General features: G+C 44.4%; 1 protein-coding gene across 1 annotated transcript in view; it reads left to right on the forward strand.

Annotated features, from left to right (window-relative positions):
* LOC126349011 (uncharacterized) overlaps positions 1-21,514 on the forward strand; it is a 231,270-nt gene that overhangs the window by 12,676 nt on the left and 197,080 nt on the right. The window contains exon 2 of the mRNA XM_050002405.1: positions 12,524-12,818. Coding sequence (XP_049858362.1) covers positions 12,524-12,818 — 295 coding nt within the window. The remainder of the gene's footprint in view (positions 1-12,523; positions 12,819-21,514) is intronic.

The following is a 21,514-nucleotide window of genomic DNA, read 5'->3' on the forward strand; positions in this document are numbered from 1 at the left end:
TCATAATAACCATACAGCTACCTATTGGAATGTCCGCCCGGTTAGCCGTTCGGTCTAACGTACTGCTTTCCGGGCGGGAAGGCGTGCCGGTCCCCGGCAGGAATCCGCCCGGCGGATTAGTGTCGAGATCCGGTGTGCCGGCCAGCCTGTGGATGATTTTTAAGGCGGTTTCCCACCTGCCTCGGCGAATGTGGGCTGTTTCATCTTATTCCACCTCAGTTACACTATGTCGGCGATTGCTGCGCACTGACTTACTCCACGTACGCGTACACCATAATTACTCGACCACGCAAACATTGGGGTTACACTCGTCTGGTGTGAGACGTTCCCGGGGGCGGGGTCCTTTGGGTGCCGAACCGCACAACAACCCTGGGTTCGGTGTGGGGCGGCAGTGGGGTGAGTGGACTGCTATAGCCTGTTGTGGGGTTGTGTACCTCTGAGGGTCTGAGGGTTACAGCGGGGACGACGCCTCTCCGTCGTTTCTAGGTCCCTCGTTCCATACAATACAATAAAATACAACACCTATTGGAAACAACCTAAAAAATCTGACATTACAGGCTTGTAACAACTTTACCTGTAAATGTGGCGAAACACTCAGAATTTCTGTGGCAGCTCTAAATATCATTGTTGGGTGAATGACATCACTGTACCAATATAGTAAAGCTATTACTCTAATAAGATATTTTTATATCTTTCTGTGTAATCTATAATTACGGACTGCGAGAAATACGAAGTGATCGCCACGAAAAGACCGAGGAATCTGAAAGCAGTTCATTAAATCATACATTGTATTGTAAAAATTTATGCAATTAAGTAATAAACCTTAGATGTGCGTTTAGAATTTTAAATAGAAATTTACTATAAGTGACTATATTTGTGGTTTAGTTATGACATGTTTTCCACTGTGAAGAATAGTAAATATTGTAGGCGGCGCAGGCGGTACTATAGACGAATTCGAATACAACATGCTTTTCACAGGTTGGTTATATTAAAGATACGCTACTGGAGCCAGTGGAACTGCTTACCGTGTGGGTACCCATCTTTCTAGGGATGATGTTCAGATGTTGCGCTGCATAATTTGCGTCGTTAGTGGTGTTAGTATCACGAGTTGCCGTTAGGCGCCAGTACTGTTACGTCGACGTAGGGTTGAAACACAAGCGTCAATGTGTTTTACAGTTGCAGAGAGTCGAAATGGGTCTGGTTAAAATGAGCAGCGCTTTACTGGTAAAGTTGTTCTATCAAAACAACAGAAACAGTGCTGCTAATCTTCGCGAGTTGCGACGCATTAAAGGAATACGGAGAGGCCCTCTCTGCGCACCGGGCTTGACGACGTTCGGATGTTCGAATGAACTGACGGTTTGGGAATTGCTCCCGGGAGCGGCCGACGGCCAACTGCGCCACAATTTGTTGAAGTACGTTACTGCTGTCAAGGTTGAGAATGCTGAACGCGACGTGCGCTCTTCAAGCACTGATTGTGCTGCGTCACGGCAGCTAAACATTCCATGGCCCACGGTTCGTAGAGTGCCGCGAACAATTATTGTGAAATTGTATCTCTAGAGCGATTCCAGGCCGTCGTAGACGCAGAAGGTCATCACATTGAGCAACATTCGTAAAACGGACCGTAAACATGACGTGAAATTAACAAATGTTATCGCCTCATTCGGAAATTAAAATATATTACTTTTAATGGTTTTTCGTTTTCTCTATTCCGCGTAACCTTACAAATATTTCCACTCAGCTTCATTGTCCTAGATCACTCACTTTTTCTTGGGGGCCCTCTCAACCAGCGTAAATTTAATTATAACCACCCTACAGAGTATGTAAAATTTTCATTGGTTATAGAGATACAGTTGTTAGAATGTGACCAAAACAAACACAGTATGTATTAAACAAAGGAAAATGAGTAAGTTAAAAGTTGATTTTTATAAATACCATCTCCGGCTGCAATGTACTTGACTTTCTTTTAGGTGAGCAGCATTGTCCATAATCTGAACGATCAATCCATCTCTCGTGTTGACTTTTTCTTAGTAGATTTCGCTTGTTAACCATTCCCCCAGAAGTTGCTGGACGCCCACAGCTCTTTACAGTATGTGATGTTCGGAGGCTTCACTCCACTGTAAAGTAGCACAGATGCTGACCTGTGGCATCTCCTGCCGAAAGAGCACAATTCTGGTGTACACACAAGTGTTTCGGACCACGCCGTTCATCGTACATTGTTTAACATGATTCTCCGCAGCAGACTACCTTTACATGTTTACATGTTGACATAGTGACATCGTCAGTTACGGTTGCTGTGGGCGTGGGACCATCGGCATTCGGCCGTCGATCAATGGAAACGTATCGGCTCTTTGTGAATCATATTTTTGCTACGCTACCTCGATGGTGTTATGAAAGCAATAAAGATATATAGAGGTATATACAAATAAAGATACATAGAGATATATAGCGAGGAGGTATATAGAAGTAAAGAAGAGGTGCAAAGGAATAGTGGAAACAGCAAAGAAAAGGACATTGGAAGAGTTTACAAATAAATTGAAGAAGATGTAAAGAGCAATAAGAAAATGTTCTATAAAATGATGAAAAATAAAAGGAAGGCTTCTGAAGTACCAGTAAAGATGTAAATAGAGGAATGTAAAAGATCTCTGGAGAGAACATTTTAAGAAACTGTTAAACGCTGAGGAGTAGTTACACGAGGAAACAAAAAATAATGGAGTAATTGACAGAAGTTGGAAAGCAGAATTAGGACAAATTTCACGGGAAGAAAAGGAAATAGCTGTGAGGAAGATGAATGAGGGGAAAGCCCCAGGACCTGATGAGGTATCAGTGGACATGATAAGAGCAGCAGTTCCAGTGGGAATGTAGTGGCTGTATAGAGTACTGTCAAGTGTGTGGAGAAACAGTACAATACAAGATGATTGGAGAAGAGGAGACATTGTTCCCATCTTCAAAAAAAGCAATAAAAGACTTAGTAAAAACTACAGAGGAATAACCCTTATGAGTCATATAGCCAAGATTTTTTAAAGAATTTTACTAAATCGAATAAGTGAAAAGATAGAAAAGGAGCTGAGTGAAGAACAGCATGGGTTTAGGAGAGGAAGAAGCACAATCGACCTGATATTTTCTATTCGTCAACTGATGGAAAAGTTGGGATCACAACAAAAGGGTGATAATGGTTTATATAGACATAGTAAAGACATAAGACTCACTTAACAGGAAAAGACTCTCGGAACAAATGAAGAAGATAGGTATAGAAGATGGATACATTAATGTAATAAAGACAATGTACAGAGGACACAATTGTAGAATTAGAAAACCATTAGGGAATTCTGAATACTTCGAAATTAGACAAGGACTTAAACAAGGAAGTATTCTATCTCTTGCACTTTTTAATGTTGTGATGGTGGAAACGAATAGGACAGTTAAAATATAGTAAAAGAAAAAGACAAAAAGTTGATTTTTGCAAATGAAATGGTAATATGGGGCGATAGAGAAGTATATGTACAATTACAACTTGTTGCGTGCAAGGAGATAATGAAAAGGTATGGATTAAAAATAAATAGATAAGAGTGAAGTAATGGTATTTGGAAGAGACAAAGGGATCAACGGGAATATTACTTTGGATGGAGAATCCCTCAAAGTGATAGACAGTTTCACTTATTTAGGGAGTGAAATATCTAGTGATGGAAGAATAACCAAGGAAATTAATAGGCGCTTACAGAAGGGAGGCAATTTGGAATAAGGAAGTTTCAGAAAAAGCAAAACTCCTTATGTTTAAGAGTTATTACTTGTATTGAGTCATGTCTCTCCACCTCACTTATGACGGAAGCAAGCTCTACTGAGGGAGGCCAAGAAAACCTCTGCATCACCCTCTCTACCACTGCACCAGGAATTCTGTCATCCGCCACAGCAACGATTGCGATCGAGAACACCAGCAAGTGTTACTGCAGGACAACTCTTCGCGGATGGTTTTGATCTAAATGAAAGCTGGAAGCATTATTGGTCAACAAAAACATTGGGAACAACAGCCCATCACCTTGATCCCACAAAGAAGCCAAAAGGTTTTGACCTGCCGAGGAAACTTTGGTGACGCCTCAACAGGTTAAGGACTGGACATGGTTGTTGTACGTACTTCAGGTACAAATGGGGCTGAATCAGTTCACCAATGTGTGAATGTAATCAAGAAGAGCACACAATTAAACATCTAGTCCAACGCTGTCCACTTCATTCATACCCCGGAATTCCCGACGACTTGTTCACCCTCACACCCAGCTCAATTAATTAGTTGAAAAACATGGTTGTTGTACGTACTTCAGGTATAAATGGGGCTGGATCAGTTCACCAATGTGTGAATGTAATCAAGAAGAGCACACAATTAAACATCTAGTCCAACGCTGTCCACTTCATTCATACCCCGGAATTCCCGACGACTTGTTCACCCTCACACCCAGCTCAATTAATTAGTTGAAAAACATGGACTTTAAGGTTTAATCTTGTCGTATATCATATTATATTGTATAAAATGAATTGTCTTATATCAACTGTATATAGTAGAAAATCACCATACGATTAAATAAATAAATTACTTCCCTGTTGTCACCCATTGAGGAGAAACATGGACACTGATTGAAAGGGACTGGAGCAGACTGCAAGCAGGGGAAATGAAATTTCTCAAACCAATTAAGGAAAAAACAAGATTGGACAGTGTAAGGAATGATTAGAAAGGACCTTAAACAAGAAAGTATGAGAGAAGAAATCGAAAAAAAGAGATTAAGATGGCACGGGCATATCAAGAGGATACGTGTTTAGAGACTTCCCAAAATTATGGAAGAACTAATGATGGATGGAAAAAGACCTAGAGGGCGCCCAAGAACACGGTGGAAAACGGGAGTGAGAATATCTGTGGAAAGGAGAGATATGACCTGGCAGCCAGTGCAGGAAGAAAAGTGGTGGGAGGACCGAGCCAAATGGAGAGGACTCGTCAGCACCCAGACCTGGCAGTAACTGGAGCGGGATCCGGATATTATACTATACCTCGATGGTCGTCATGGTGAATGGCACCTATAAACGCAGCAGGCCACGAACGCAGGCTAGTGGGAGCAATATTAACGCTATGGGAAATATTCTCCTACGCTTGCATGGGACCTGTGGTAGTTAGTCATCGAAGATACGCTGTCAGTTGCGAATCACCAGCATCCCTTCATGCTTGATGTCTTCCCCGTCGGCGATGTCATATTCCAGCATTATAATTGTCAGTGTCTCGGAGCCAGAGCCGTGCCCTGTGGTTTCAGGAGCATTATAGTGAACTGATGTTGATGTTACGGTGTCCAAATTCACCTGATGTAAATCCTTTGGAACCCATCTGGGTCGCTAATGGGTGCCATTACCCCATACGCAAATCAGCAGCGATTTATAGGAGCGACTTATATGAGCTGTGCGTAGACATCTAATGTCACATACCTCCACAAACCTACAAGTAAACTTTCAAATCCCTGATACGCAAAATCAGGGGAACCCCGATACGTGTAGAAAGTCTGCTTGTGCTTGTTGATGGACTACTTTCTATTAAATTTAATAATATCTTCTACTTGGAAGGACCACATAGATAATATTGTCGGGAAGGCGAGCCAAAGGTTACGTTTCATTGGCAGGACACTTAGAAGATGCAACAAGTCCACTAAAGAGACAGCTTACACTACACTCGTTCGTCCTCTGTTAGAATATTGCTGCGCGGTGTGGGATCCTTACCAGGTGGGATTGACGGAGGACATCGAAAGGGTGCAAAAAAGGGCAGCTCGTTTTGTATTATCACGTTATAGGGGAGAGAGTGTGGCAGATATGATACACGAGTTGGGATGGAAGTCATTACAGCATAGACGTTTTTCGTCGCGGCGAGACCTTTTTACGAAGTTTCAGCCACCAACTTTCTCTTCCGAATGCGAAAATATTTTGTTGAGCCCAACCTACATAGGTAGGAATGATCATCAAAATAAAATAAGAGAAATCAGAGCTCGAACAGAAAGGTTTAGGTGTTCGTTTTTCTCGCTCGCTGTTCGGGAGTGGAATAGTAGAGAGATAGTATGATTGTGGTTCGATGAACCCTCTGCCAAGCACTTAAATGTGAATTGCAGAGTAGTCATGTAGATGTAGATGTACTTCATCCACCGTCTGTTCGGTTGAGAAAAGACTGTTTGGCACTGCACCAATCTCACGCAGTGTACTGAAAACACAAGTAAACACTCTTGAATCCGGTACCCTGCAGTAAGGAAATCGTCTACTGTATTCTCTTCGAGCAGCAGCAACGTTTCCACTGTAAAACCCGCACACAAATACCCTATTGGCATACTCTCTACGCGCCTCCGTAGGTGAGGTCGCTAACATACGCCTATACGTTGGCGCTCGACTCTGAGGTAAGTCGGTTCAAACCCTGATGGTAGATAATTTTCATTGCCAGCATTAGGCCGGCACGAGGAAGACAGGTGGTGGCGTGCACTTCCTAATCGCCAACTTATTGGATTAAACTCCAACCTCTCCGAGGTGTCTCATAAAGCGAGGCTATGTGGGTAGCACTTACTCGTCGTCCGTACATCGAATGGAGACGTTAAGCTCTGCGCTCCCTTGGTGCTGTTCGAGAGGAGTAGTCTTCCGCGCCCGCATCGGGTTTCAAGCTCTCCCTTCTCTTCATCTACAACAACACAAACCCAACACCACGCTGCAAAAACATTCGTCACAGTCATCCACATTCCACATATCGAAGGAAGGGAACAGCACATCACCTCCAGTAGGATCTTGCCTCGAACGACGATGGAAGATTCCTTCATCTGCTCCTCCTACACTCACTCCCTGAATATGGAACTACTTTGGCACTCATTATTCGTGAACACGTGGTGCTTGCTTAACCGATGCAGTAAAATTGTAGAACAAATCACACTTGCAATTGAAAAATTTAGTTATGTAAACTCAAACACAACTTCATATCTTGAGCTTCAAAACAAAATTGACAGTCGGTAAATAAATCCATAGCAATTGGAGAGCCAACATGCAAAACGAAAACTTATTTATGTACCAAGCTGTAGCTTTGTAACCAATAAAATCTGGAGATGGCTTATAAGGAACGTTTTATTCAATGAATCTGTAGAGCCATCTCATGAAATACCCTGTAGATTTTAACGGTTCGTTGCGGTGCTGGAGACACACACACTCCAAGCCGATGTATTTCACAATGTTATCATGACATGGCGAATAAGTTACACCGAAACACTTAGTTAGCTCACTTTTGCAATATCTAGGTCCAGTAATGTAGTTAACGTCAGTTTAGCTTCGTTTTATTAAACCCCAGTACGGTAGTGAATTCTCTTGTTTTCACAAACTGGTAAATAGAAATTAAATATAAATTGTTTTACGTGTAGTCTACGTGTTGATTATTTGTAAGTCAGCTGTTAAGTAAGTAGTTTTCAACCTTTACATCCCAGAAAATTTGTGATCCAGCAAATTTGCCTGAGGCAAGGAATTTTTGTCCTGTAATTTTTAAAATTCATGTTTTAATTTTAGTTTTTACCAATGAGATGTCTTACATCTACCTCTATATGATTACTCTGTATGTCACAGTTAATTGCCTGGCAGATGGTTCTTGGAACCACCTTCTAGATATTTCTCTACCGTTCAACTCTCGGACACCTAAATATTTCCGTGCCAGTTCTGGTTTCTCCTATTTTATGCCGGCGCGGAATGGCCGTGCTTTTAGAGGCGCCATGTCACGGATTGTGAGGCCCCTCCCTTCGGAGGTTCGAGTCCTCCTTCGGGCATGGGTGTGTATTGTTCTTAGCATAAGTTACTTTAAACAGTTTGTCTAGGGACCGATGTCCTCAGCTATTTGGTCCCTTAGGAATTCACACATTTTTTCTTATTTTATTAAGACCAATTACCTTATGTAGGTGAGCGCCAGCAAAACACTTGCGCTTTCACAGGAAAAGTTGGTGATTGAAATTTCGTGAAAAATTCTCGCCGCAACGAAAAACGCTTTTGTTTTAATGATTGCCACCTCAGTTCGCGTGTCATATCGGTGCACTCTTTCTCCTATTTCACGATAATACAAAATGTGCTGTCCTTCTTTGAGTATTTTCGATGTCCTCCGTCAATCCGTTGTGGTGCGGAACACACGCTGCACAGCAATACCTCAGAAGAGGGCAGAAAAGCGTAATGTAGGCAGTTTCTTTAGTATACCTGGTGCATTTTCCAAGTGTTGTGCCAATAAATCGCAGTCTTTCCTTTGCTTTATGCACAAGATCTCTGTATGATCGTTCCAATTTAAGTTATTCCGGATTGTAGTCCCTAAGTACTTACTCGAATTGAGAGTCTTTAGATTTGTGCGATTTATCATGTACAAAGAACACGCAGGTGGCGATATGTCCTGGATCCAAAGACAAGAAAACTAAGTATTCGTGCTGTACACGGAGTAAATTCTTATGTGTAGAACACAGTTTTTCGAAGTGTGAAAGGTTGGCCGGCCGCGGTGGTCTCGCGGTTCTAGGCGCACAGTCCGGAACTGCGCGACTGCTTCGGTCGCAGGTTCGAATCCTGCCTCGGGCATGGATGTGTGTGATGTCCTTAGGTTAGTTGTAGTTCTAAGTTCTAGGGGACTAATGACCACAGATGTTAAGTCCCATAGTGCTCCGAGCCATTTGAACCATTTTTTTGTGAAAGGTGGTTAATTAAGTAGACACTGAATGAACATTGTTTGCTCCAAATAGTGCTTGTAAGCAAACTATACATTACAATCAAAATTAGGGCAATATGTGAATTTATTACCATGCGAGCATTATGACTGAAAGTTACAAAAATTTTCATACACTAAGATATTAATGCTGTTAAGGGAAGATGAAAACTTTTTTATCTAATATACACAGATCATGAAAAGTTTTGCATAACCCCTTTATTTATAAATGGATGGTTTAGAAAACCTGCGGCTGTGAGACATTCAGATACATGCATTTTCAATGAGTCCATATCATCAAATCAAGAAAAACTAGCACCCCTGAGGAACATCAATACGTGGTGGTACGTCCACTTGCTCGGATGCAGGCTTGAATACGTTGTGGCTGAACATCAATGAGATCATCAAGCAAATTTTCCCGCTCTTCAATGGCGATTCTGCGTAAGTCGTGCAGATTACATGGTCACTGTCGACGTCCAAAAATGTCTCGTTCCAATCGATCCCAAACGTGTTCGATTGGGTTCATGCCTGGGGAATTTCATTCAGATGATCCTATCATCCTGAAGGAACGTGTTCACGAGAACAGCGGGATGAGCATGCGAGCTATCACCCATCGGGGTGAAACTGTTACCAAAATGTTGGCGATTCGGTCCTACCCTTGGCTGCAGAATCTCGTCCGTTTACGACAGTGAAACTGACCTCAACAACCACGAGAGGTATATGGTAGCCACATCTAGTGATGCCTCAAAACATAACGCCACCATCACCTTATTGCACATGTGGGGCGTAAGGTTGAAAGTTTTCGATATTGCAGGGATGTCTCCAAACACGTTGTCAAAAATTATCAGGGTACAAAGTCTGCGAACAGCATTCTACGCCAATACTGGAGCGTCCAATCCGTAAGATTTCTTACCCACCTGTAACGAATCCATAGTGTTGTGATGTACGATGCGGATCTCGCAATGGTAGTTGGGAAGGGAGATTCGCATTAGGCAATCGTCTTTTAATAGTTTCATGCAACAGTAGCCTTCTAGAACGCTAAATTCAGTTCTGGAGTACTGATACCACAATTTTCTTGACTGAAAAGAACCGGCCACTGTGGATGAGCTGTTCTAGGCTATTCAGTCTGGAACTGCGCGACCGCACAGGTTCGAATCCTGCCTGGGGCATGGATGTGTGGGATGTCCTTGTTAGTTAGGTTTAAGTAGTTCTACGTTGTAGGGTACTGATGACCTCAGGTGTTAAGTCCCATAGTGCTCAGAGCCATTGGAACCATTTCTTGACTGAAAAGTGGTAGATATCGATTATCCTTGCACCTTCCGAATGTGTATGGCCTGTGTGGTGTAAGACCTCAACACTCCCTGTCAACTGGAACCGATTCCCTGTGCGCACCATGTAACATTGACTCCAGTGAACACGTCGGGCAACTTCCCTGGTAGACAAGTTTCTTGTGCGCAACATGGTGTAGCGGATTCGGTCATTGGTCGCGATTGTCCTTCGTGGCATGATTGTTGTCAATCTACTGTGCAACAGACGTCTGTAATGCGCCCTTACTGGTGCTTTACGCTTAACTCAAAATTCTGCTATCTACTCTAGTGCGGCGTTCTACCCGTAGGTAGCGCTTGTGGTAACTGTATGTACACTACTGGCCATTAAAATTGCTACACCACGAAGATGACGTGCTACAGACGCGAGATTTAACCGACAGGAAGAAGATGCTGTGATATGCAAATGATTAGCTTTTCAGAGCATTCACACAAGGTTGGCGCCGGTAGACGACACCTGCAGCGTGCTGACATGTGGAAAGTTTCCAACCGATTTCTCATACACAAACACCAGTTGACCGGCGTTGCCTGGTGAAACGTTGTTGTGATGCCTTGTGTGAGGAGGAGAAATGCGTACCATCACATTTCTGACTTTGATAAAGGTCGGATTGTAGCCTGTAGCGATTGCGGTTCATCGTATCGCGACGTTGTTTCTCGCGTTAGTCGAGGTCCAATGACTGTTAGCAGAATATGGAATCGGTGGGTTCAGGAGGGTAATGCGGAACGCCGTGCTGGATCCCAACGGCCTCGTATCACTAGCAGTCTAGATGACAGGCATCTTATCCGCATGACTGTAGCGGATCGTGCAGCGACGTCTCGATTCCCGAGTCAACAGATGGGGACGTTTGTAAGACAACAACCATCTGCACGAACAGTTCGACGACGTTTGCAGCAGCTTGGACTATCGGCTCAAAGACCATGGCTGCGGTTACCATTGACGCTGCATCACAGACAGGAGCGCCTGCGATGGTATACTCGACGACGAACCTGGGTACACGAATGGCAAAACGTCATTTTTTCGGATGAATCCAGGTTATGTTTATAGCATCATGATGGTAGCATCCGTATTTGGCGACATCGCGGTGAACGCATATTGGAAGCGTGTATTCGTCAACGCCATACTGGCGTATAAGCCGGCGTGATGGAATGGGAAGCCATTGGCTACACGTCTCGGTCACCTCTTGTTGGCATGGACGGCACTTTGAACAATGGACAATACATTTCAGATGTGTTACGAACCGTTGCTCTACTCTTCATTAGATCCCTGCGAAACCCTACATTTCAGCAGGATAATGCACAACCGCATGTTGCAGGTCCTGTACGGGCCTTTCTGGATACAGAAAATGTTCGACTGCTGCCCTGGCCAGCACATTCTCCAGATCTCTCACCAATTGAAAACGTCTGGTGAATGGTGGCCGAGCAAGTGGCTGGTCACAATACGTCCGTCCCAATAATGATGAACTGTGGTATCGTGTTGAAGCTGCATGGACAGCTGTACCTGTACACGCCATCCAAGCTCTGACTCAAGGCCCAGGCGTATCAAGGCCGTTATTACGGCCAGCGGTGATTGTTCTGGGTACTGATTTCTCAGGATCTATGCACCCAAATTGCGTAAAAAATGTAATCACATGTCAGTTCTAGTATAATATATTTGTCCAATGAATACCCGTTTATCATCTGCATTTCTTCTTGGTGTAGCAATTTTAACGGCCAGTAGTGTACTCGTATCTTAACAAACATAAGGCTGACGTTCCGATCGATACAGGATCAGTCACAACAGAAACACGCTTACATGATACATCGGAGCGGTGCTACACTTTTGTTTATGTATGTATGTTCTCAGAGTTCATTAACGATGTTTTGAGCAGTATTTCGAATGAACACAGTTCTTTATTTCCAAATAAAAAAAATATTAATTTTGTGTTACTCAAAGTCCACTGTACTATTAATGTCAAATTAATAGACCATACTAACGAAGGGTTAAATACCCTCCAGGATAGCCGAGAGCGCTAAGGCGCTAGTTCCTGGACTGGGGTAGGAGCGCCGGCCCCGGATCGAATCCGCCCGGCGGATTAACGACGACGGCCGGTGTGGCGGCCAGCCTGGATGCGGTTTTTAGCGGATTTCAACATCGTACTAGGTGAATACCGGGCTGGTCCCCACGTCGCGCCTCAGTTACACGACTCACAGACATTTGAAACACATTCACACTATTTCACGATTTACACTAGACGCAGACAGCTGGGGTACACTAATTCCGTCCTGGGGGGTAAGGAGTGGTTGCAGGAAGGGTATCCGGCCACCCTTTTCAATTGACATGCCAAAGCCGGTTAACCACGGCCGGTCCTGCGTAACCGCGGGACAAGGCGCAATCGACAGATAGAATAGTAACGAAGGGTTAAATACGGCCGCTTTCTCAGTATCGGACGTGTGGTCCTGAGCAGACCGGACTCGGATGTGAGTTCCCGCGGAGGCCTGAGTAACGCAGAGCATTAATCGGGGAAAACACGAGCACGGCGTGGCTGGCGGCGAGGCGGTGGGGACGTGTAGCCGCGGCCGCGATCGCCCCCGCCCCCGCCCCTGCCACCCGCCGGTGACGTCTGCTGAGAGCCGCTGCCGCCAGTCGCGGGGGACATGCGGACGCGTGCGCCACGCCAGACCTGTGCCCGCAACGCGCCCACCGCAGCAGCCCGGCGAGCCACGGCAGTGCACGCGACACCTCGCTGCACACTCTCCGCCAGGCACTCCTGCGTCGTCCTCGAGCGCCGTGCAAAAATCGACAGGTGAGAGGCTAATTCAGACCTCACTGTGTCTTTATTACCTATTTCACGGGTTCTCCACCAATTGCACCCCATTTCCCAAGCTCTTGTGTTCGCTGTTCGTTTATACTGCCTGACGTGTCCATGTTACGACCAGCCGCCGATTCTTCAAACAATCGAACTCACACTTATAAAACAGCTTCAAACGGCTGATGGCTTTACAAATCAGATAATGTGTCAAATATTTCACGTTACCGAGTAAGTGAGACAACGTTAAGAAAAGTTTGAAATTATGTTTTAAGTTCGTTGGAAGTGCTCTTATCTCGAAACGCTCCATTGTAAGCAAAAGCTACTTTTCGACGCATCTCAATGTCTGTGGCGTCATATCTCCTGAACTATGAGTGGCACAACGGTATAATTCTGGGGGTACCTTCTGTGGTACCTACGGATATTGTCTGTAAGGTGTGCTTCCAGTAGAATTAATAAGTTAAAACGTCATCCCTGATGCTGAAGCTTTACTGTGCTCCATTTTAAGCAGAAACTAGTTTTTCACGCATCTCAATATTTTTGACATCGTATTTCCTGAACGATGATAATTTCGCTGTTACATTCAATGCTTTATGCGATACCGTCTGCAGAATTTGTCGCGAGTAGAGTTACTAGTAAATAAGGAATAAATGTCATGGCTGATCTATATCTACAAGGTTACTCTGCAAGCCACACTTAAATGCCTGTCAGAGGGTTCATCGAACCACCTTTGCAATAATTCTCTATTATTTCACTCTCGACCAGCGCGCCGCAAAAACGGACACCTATATCTTTCCGTGCGAGCTCTGACTTCCATTATTTTATTATAATCAGCGTTTCTCCCTATGCAGATTGGCGTCAACAAAATATTTTCGCATTCGGAAGAGAACGTAGGTGATTCAAATTCCATGGCAAGATCCCGCCGCAGAGAAAAACGCCTTTGTTTTAATGATAACCACTCAAATCCTCTTTCACGTCCGTGACACTCTCTCCCCTATTTCTCGATAATACAAATCTTCTTTGATGTTTCTCGATGTACTCCATTGATTCTATCTGGTAAGGATTCCAGACCGCTAAAGTTTTACTGCAAGAGCATCGAAAACCTTGTGAGTGATAAACTTTTTTCCTTTGACCATTTTGTAAGGGCGTCAGCGAGAAGATGTTTCATAAAGATTTGAAATTATTTTTACAGTTTGTTGGAAGTCGCTAAGTGCTCTCACTTTCAAATACTGGATGAACACAGTCGGAGTAATTTGCGCGTAGCGAGTGAGCACATACAGGCTTTCTAACTGTAAGCAGTTGCTATGTTAAACCTTGAAACAAAAACATTATACATCTTTATGAGTAGATTGTAACAGTAGTTTTAATTTTTAAATTCGGTCACCAGTTATATGAAATATTAAAAATCAAATTTTCGTCGTCCCTGGAAGCTATTAGATAGTCAACCCGGAACCGGGCAGTTAACCATGAACCATGCACCGCGTTAGTTGGCTTGTAGTATAGACAAGTTCAAGAGGTGCAGTGATAAGATAAGGAATGAGGAAGGCCTCCGTTGAATCAGTGACGAGAGGAACATGTGGAAAACATTGATAAGAAGAAGGAGTAAGATGTTTAGACGTATTTTAAGACATAAAGGAATAACTGCCGTGGCACTTGTGGAAGCTGTAGAATAGATAAACTGTAAGGGAAGACGCAGATTGGAGTATTTCCAACAAATTGCTGACGCCGTTGGGCGCAAATTATAGTCCGAGATGCAGAGGTTGGTACAAGGGGGGAATCCGTGGTGGGTCGCACCAAAATAGTTATAAGACTAGAGCTAAAAAAAAAAAAATAATATTTAGGGGTTGGGCAGTAATAACATTAGAGCCCACGTAATACATAGGGTATTTCCACCGATTTGGCAAGACTATATTATCTACGTTCATCTTTTGTAGAAGTCTAGAACATGTTCAGAGCTCAAACATAATGAGGTATCTCGAACAGAAAAGCCTCCTCTATGGATTGCGAAAACGTCGGTCATGCGAAACCCAACTTACTCTTTTCTGACATGATACCTATGGATCAAGGAAACCAGGTAGATGAAGTGTTTCAAACATTTGACTCCGTACTACACTAACGGCCATTAACAAAACTATGAATGTGTGGAATGTCAAACAAAAGCTGTAACTTGACTGAGGACTTCTTAGTTGATGGAACGCAGCATGTTATCTCGGATAGAGAGTGATCGTCAGAAGTCAAAATAACTTCAGGAGTGTTTTGGGACACTTGTTGTTCAATTTGTAAGTTAATGACCCAGCAGACCTTAGACTTTTTACAGACGATACAATTATCTATAATGAAGTACTGTCTGAAAAAATTAGATACTGAAAACATTTCAAAGTGGTTCAAAGATTAGAAACTTGCTTTAAATGTTCCGAAGTGTAAAATTAGGCTTTTTGCAAAACGGGAAGACGTACTGTCCTTTCACTACAATACTAATTATTCACGATTAGAATCAGTCAACTCCTGCAAATTCAGGCAGATGGCAGACTTTAGTTGTCTAGTAAAATGCAGTCTGTCTACAAACGAGACTGGCTACAAATCACTTGTGTGTCCCATCTTAGAATGTTGCTCAAGTCTATGGGGCCAAAGTCAACGGCCTTGCCGCGCTGGTAATACCGGTTCCCGTCAGATCATCGAAGTTAAGCGCTATCGGGCTAGGCCAGCACCTAGATGGGTGACCATTCGGTCTGCCTATCGCTGTTGGCAAGTGGGGTGCACTCAGCCTTTGTGAGGAAAATTGAGAAGCTACTTGGTTGAGAAGTAGCGGCTCCGGTCCCGGAAACTTACATACAGCAGGGAGAGCGGTGTGCTGACCACATGCCCTTCATATCCGCATCCAGTGACGCCTGTGGTGTGAGGATGACAGGGCGGCCGGTCGGTACCGTTGGGCCTTCATGACCTGTTCGGAAGGAGTTTAGTTTTTTTGTGGGGCCAAAACCAAATAAAGCTAACAAGGGATACTGAATTTATACAAAGAAGGATGACGCGATTTGTCACACGTTCTTTTGACTCACGGTAGCGTGTCATGAAAACCATAACTGGCAGATTCTTCAAGACAGATGCAAATTATCTCGTAAAAGGCTATTTACAAAACAAAAGAATCTACAGATATTCTTCAATCCTCCCTTAGGGATTGCGAAGGCAAAATTAGGCTAATTACAGCTCGCACATAGGCAATTATGGAGTCATTCTTACCGCGTACAAACGAGATTGAAACGTCAAGAAACCCTCTGCCGTGCTCTTTACGGTGTTTCACAGATTATGCAGACATACACTATGTGATCGGGAGTATCCGGACAACCCCAAAAAGCATACCTTTTTCATATGAGGTGCATCATGCTACCACCTACTGCCACGTACCCCTTATCAGCGACCTCATTAGTCATTAGATATCGTGAGAGAGCAGAATGGGGCGCTCTGCAGAACCCCGGACTTCGAACGTGGTCAGGTGATTGGTTGTCACTTGGGGCACACGTTCTACGCGAGATTTCCACACTTCTAAACATCCCTAGGTCCACGGTTTCCGATGTGATAGTGAAGTGAAAACGTGAAGGGACACGTACAGTACAAAAGCGTACAGGCCGACCTCGTCTTTTGACTGACAGAGACCGCCGAGCCCCACGTCGCGTCGGTAAATACCAAACGGGTCGTCCCTTGGTCTAAGGAGCGTAAACATTGGACGATTGAACAGTGGAAAAACGTTGTGTGGAGAGACAAATCACGGTACACAATGTGACGATCCGATGGCAGGGTGTGGGTATGGCGGTTGCCCGGTGAACGTCACCTGCCAGTGTATGTAGTGCCAACAGTATAATTCGGAGGCGTTGGTGTTATGGTGTGGCCGTGTTTTTCACGGAGGGTGCTTGCACCCCTTGTTGTTTTGCGTGGAACTATCACAGCACAGGCCTACATTGATGTTTTAAGCACCTTCTTGCTTCCCACTATTGAAGAACAATTCAGGGATAGCGATTGCGTCTTTCAACACGATCGAGCACCTGTTCATAATGCACAGCCTGCGGCGGAGTGGTCACACAACAATAACATCCCTTTAATGGACTGGCCTGAAAAGAGTCCTGGTCTGAATCCTATAGAGCACCTTCGCGATGTTTGGGAACGCCGGCTTCGTGCCAGACCTCACCGACCTACATCGGTACCTCTCCTCAGTGCAGAACTAAGTGAAGAATGGGCTGCCATTTCCCAAGAAACCTTCCAGCACCAGACTAAATTTCTGCCTGCGAGAGTGGAAGCTGTCATCAAAGCTAAGGGTGGGCTAACACCATATTGAAGTCCAGCATTACCGATGCAGGGCGCGACGAACTTATAAGTCATTTTCAGCCAGATGTCCGGATACTTTTGATCACATAGTGTACACGGGGTTGGAAAAAATGTGGACACTGCACATTATCATGTCTAAAACGGTGTAGAAAATCCGTTGGCACTGAAAACAGCATCCGGTCATCTCTGACTTGATAAATACAGGTCGCCTGCGGTTTTCAAAGGTATCTTATTCCACTCTTCCTGCAGGATATTGGCAAGTTCAGCTAACGGTGACGCTTGTGGAGGCGATCATCCACCTTTCGCTAATGCAGACCACAAAGGCTCAATAATATTGAGGTCTGGTGTCTGTGGTGGCCAAAGCAGGTGCGACAATTCATTCTCGAACGCACAAAGTTTTGGGCAGTTTTGGGCGATGCAGGCTCTGTGAAATGAGGCCCTGTCGTCTTGTAAGACAGCATCACCATTGGGGAACAAACATTGCACAATGGAAGGGACCTGATCATTGAGAATGGTCACATAATCCTTGGAGTAATATGGCCTTGAAGAGTAACCATCGGTCCCAAGGAATACCTTGATATGGCTGCCCAAATCGTCATAGAAACCTCGTCATGTTTCACTCTTTGGACGTAAACTCGGCCAGACGTTGGAAACAGTGTGAAACCAGACTCATCCGATCAAATGGCATTCTTTCGCTTTTCCAGAGCCAGGTTTTATGGCTTTGGCATCACGTTTTCCTGTTCCGATCGTCTGCATCACTGATGAGTGATTTTGTAATTTCAGTTCGCCCTGCAAATCTCCGCTTATGAAGCTCCCTTCGTGTTGCTTTGTGCTGACAGGGTTCGCGAGTGCGACATTCAGTTTTGCCGTGACTTTTTCAGCTGCCGTCCTTTTAATTTTTCTCACAATTACACTACTGGCCATTAAAATTGATACACCACGAAGATAACGTACTACAGACGCGAAATTCAACCGACCGGTAGAAGATGATGTGATATGCAAATGATTAGCTTTTCAGAGCATTCACACAAGGTTGGTGCCGGTGGGGACACTTACAACGTGCTGACATGAGGAAAGTTTCCAACCGATTTCTCATACACAAACAGCAATTGACCGGCGTTGACTGGTGAAACATTGTTGTGATACCTCGTGTAAGGAGGAGAACTGCGTATCATCACGTTTCCGACTTTGATAAAGGGCGGATTGTAGCCTATCGCGATTGCGGTTTATCGTTCAGGAGGGTAATACCCGAACGCTGTGCTGGATCCCAACGGCCTCGTATCACTAGCAGTCGAGAGGACAGGCATCTTACCCATATGGCTGTAACGGATCGTGCAGCCAAGTCTCGATCCCTGAGTCAACAGATGGGGACACTTGCAAGACAACAATCATCTCCACGAACAGTCCGACGACGTCTGCAGCAGCATGGACTATCAGCTCAGAGGCCATGGCTGCGGTTACCCTTGACGCTGCATCGCAGACAGGAGCGCCTGTGATGGTGTACTCAACGTCGAACCTGGGTGCACGAATGGCAAAACGTCATTTTTTTTGGATGAATCTAGGTTCTGTTTACAGCATCATGATGGTCGCATCCGTGTTTGGCGACATCGCGGTGAACGCACATTGGAAGCGTGCATTCGTCATCGCCATTCTGGCGTATCACCCGGCGTGATGGTATGGGGTGCCTTTGTTACACGTCTCGGTCACCTCTTGTTCGCAATGACGGCACTTTGAACAGTAGACGATACATTTCAGATGCGTTACGACCCGTGGCTCTACCCTTCATTCGATCCCTGCGAAACCCTACATTTCAGCAGGATAATGCCCGACCGCATGTTGCGCGTCCTGTACGGGCCTTTCTGCATACAGAAAATGTTCGACTGCTGCCCTGACCAACTGGCTTGTCACAATACGCCACTTACTACTCTTGATGAACTGTGGTATCGTGTTGAAGCTGCATGGACAGCTGTACCTGTACACGCCATCCAAGCTCTGTTTGACTCAATGCCCAGGCGTATCAAGATCGTTATTACGGCCAGAGCTGGTTGTTCTGGGTACTGATTTCTCAGGATCTATGCACCCAAATTGCGTGAAAATGTAATCACATGTGAGTTCTGGTATAATATATTTGTCTAAAGAATACCCGTTTATCATGTGCATTTCTTCTTGGTGTAGCAATTTTAATGGCCAGTAGTGTATCTTCAATGGCCCGCTGTCATGGTCATTCTACACACTCCTTCTACCGCTTGGTGGTTTAGTGGATGATGTTTCTCCGCTTTCCCTGTATGCAATACAAATCTTCGACACAGTGCCACCCGTAACATAAAAACGCTTCAGCTCCCTTGGTTAAGGAAGCGCTCACCTTACAAGTACCAACAGTTCGCTCACAGACGAATTCACAGTTCTGACCACGACTGACGCTTGTAAAGTATTGAGGTCACTGCACAGGTGTCCGCTCCCGGTAGCTGAGTGCTCAACGCGATAGATTGTCAATCCTAAGGGCCCGGGTTAGATTCCCGGCTGGGTCGGAGATTTTCTCCGATCAGGGACTGGGTGTTGTGTTGTCCCAATCATCATCATTTCATCCCGAACGAGGCGCAAGTCGCCGAAGTGGCGTCAAGTCGAAAGACTTGCACCAGGCGAGCGGCCTACCCAACGGGAGGCCCTCGTCATACGACATCATCACTGCACAGGTGCGGTTAGTAGTCAAACACAAGCGAGCATCGTGCGGGCTTGTCTAGCACCTGCATTTATGCTCGAGGATGCGTTCCTCGCGGTCTTTCCATATTTTGCTCCAACCCCTGTAGATGTAAATGTAGAATGAAGGTAGAATATTGGGATTAATTGTAACTTATTCTCAGGACTGCAAAGTTTGTAAGTATGCACAAACAACCTTCCGATACTTTTTATAATCAATTTTAGGATCAAACGTTTCCTTTACAAATGCTCAATATGTCCTCCACCAGACACACGTCAATCATCCAGAAGATAATCAAACTCTTCCCTTACTAAATTTGCTTTTGGATGAGGTCAGCCATGAGCGAACACATTTTATCTACTTTTATCCAGACATGTTTCGTTGAATTAACCACATCATCAGCGTTTTTTTATTTTCTTCCTAGTTATTAATGGGCTTTTACATCAGTCCTTAGAAAGAAAATGTTGGAATTCCTCCGGAGATGCTAGAATAGGCTAACACGGCTCCCTTTATTTTTGCAATACATGCTACAGTCGCTAAACAGTATTAAAGACTCGTGATTGTGTAGGCTTCGAACAATGTGTTACTTGATCTACACACTCATGAAATTGGTCTCAGATGTTTTCTCTAGCGTGAGTGGGGGCGTTATAATCTTGGTAAATGTATTCACCGATTGAGAACAATTCTTACTGCATCAAAGGCCCATGACTACCTAAACTAGTTGTATTAACTTTATGACCTACCTCTCCGTTTACAGTAATTACACGAATTACTGTAATCCACAGTTGACCGCCCAAACCATTAAGAAACGTCAGTTGCACTTCACAAAAGGAAGAAGATAATCTGGGTTGTACATTTCACCTGTTATTTTGCAGTGTTAAAAATATACTCTCCGGATTATAATACCAGCGTCACAGTAGTCCAGGTTTCGTATGAATTGCCTAGCTGAAACCTCCTTGATGAATTTACCTCATTTAAAAGACGTTTGACAAAAGCAGCCTACATGTCTGCATGTTTGGTTTGTATTGTTCCTGTGTGCTGTTTTCGTTGATATTGTATTTCGACGTAGAAATCAGCAGTCATTTTCAGAATAGTAATCTTATTAGATGTTACCATCCTTGGTAGTATTCTACTGTAACCGTTCCACTCTCAGCTTCAGTACAAGATGATATACAATAAACTCTGCGTCCATCTTTGTCACAAGGTACAGTTACTTTAGATACAAACAGCATGGTTGTGATTCTTATTACGAATGTGTGAACTAAGCAGAGGAAGTTAGATGTTCTTTAGAGCCTCTATGACAGTGTATCACCACAACACTTATAAACGTGCTGCAGCGCAGGGTACTTCTAGAGGTGTTATAACGCAAGGATAAAACTATGCACATCGGTAGCTCACTACAGATGTCATGAATCAAGGTCCACAAATGAGATGATATACTGATGTCTATATTCTGATGGAAGTTTATGGGGAAGTGGATAATATGCCATTGTATGTATGTATTGTATGTTAACCGGGGGCCTAGAAACAACGGAGAGGCTCCGTCCCCGCCGCAGCCGCAGTAGTCCACAATCCCACGACGACTACCGCAGTCCACTTCACCCCTCCACCGCCCCACACCAAACCCAGGCTTATTGTGCGATTCGGCCCCTGGTGGATCCCACCAGACGAGTGTAAC

The sequence above is a fragment of the Schistocerca gregaria genome, chromosome 1 (genome assembly GCF_023897955.1).
Source record: "Schistocerca gregaria isolate iqSchGreg1 chromosome 1, iqSchGreg1.2, whole genome shotgun sequence".
Taxonomy (NCBI): Eukaryota; Metazoa; Arthropoda; class Insecta; order Orthoptera; family Acrididae; genus Schistocerca; species Schistocerca gregaria.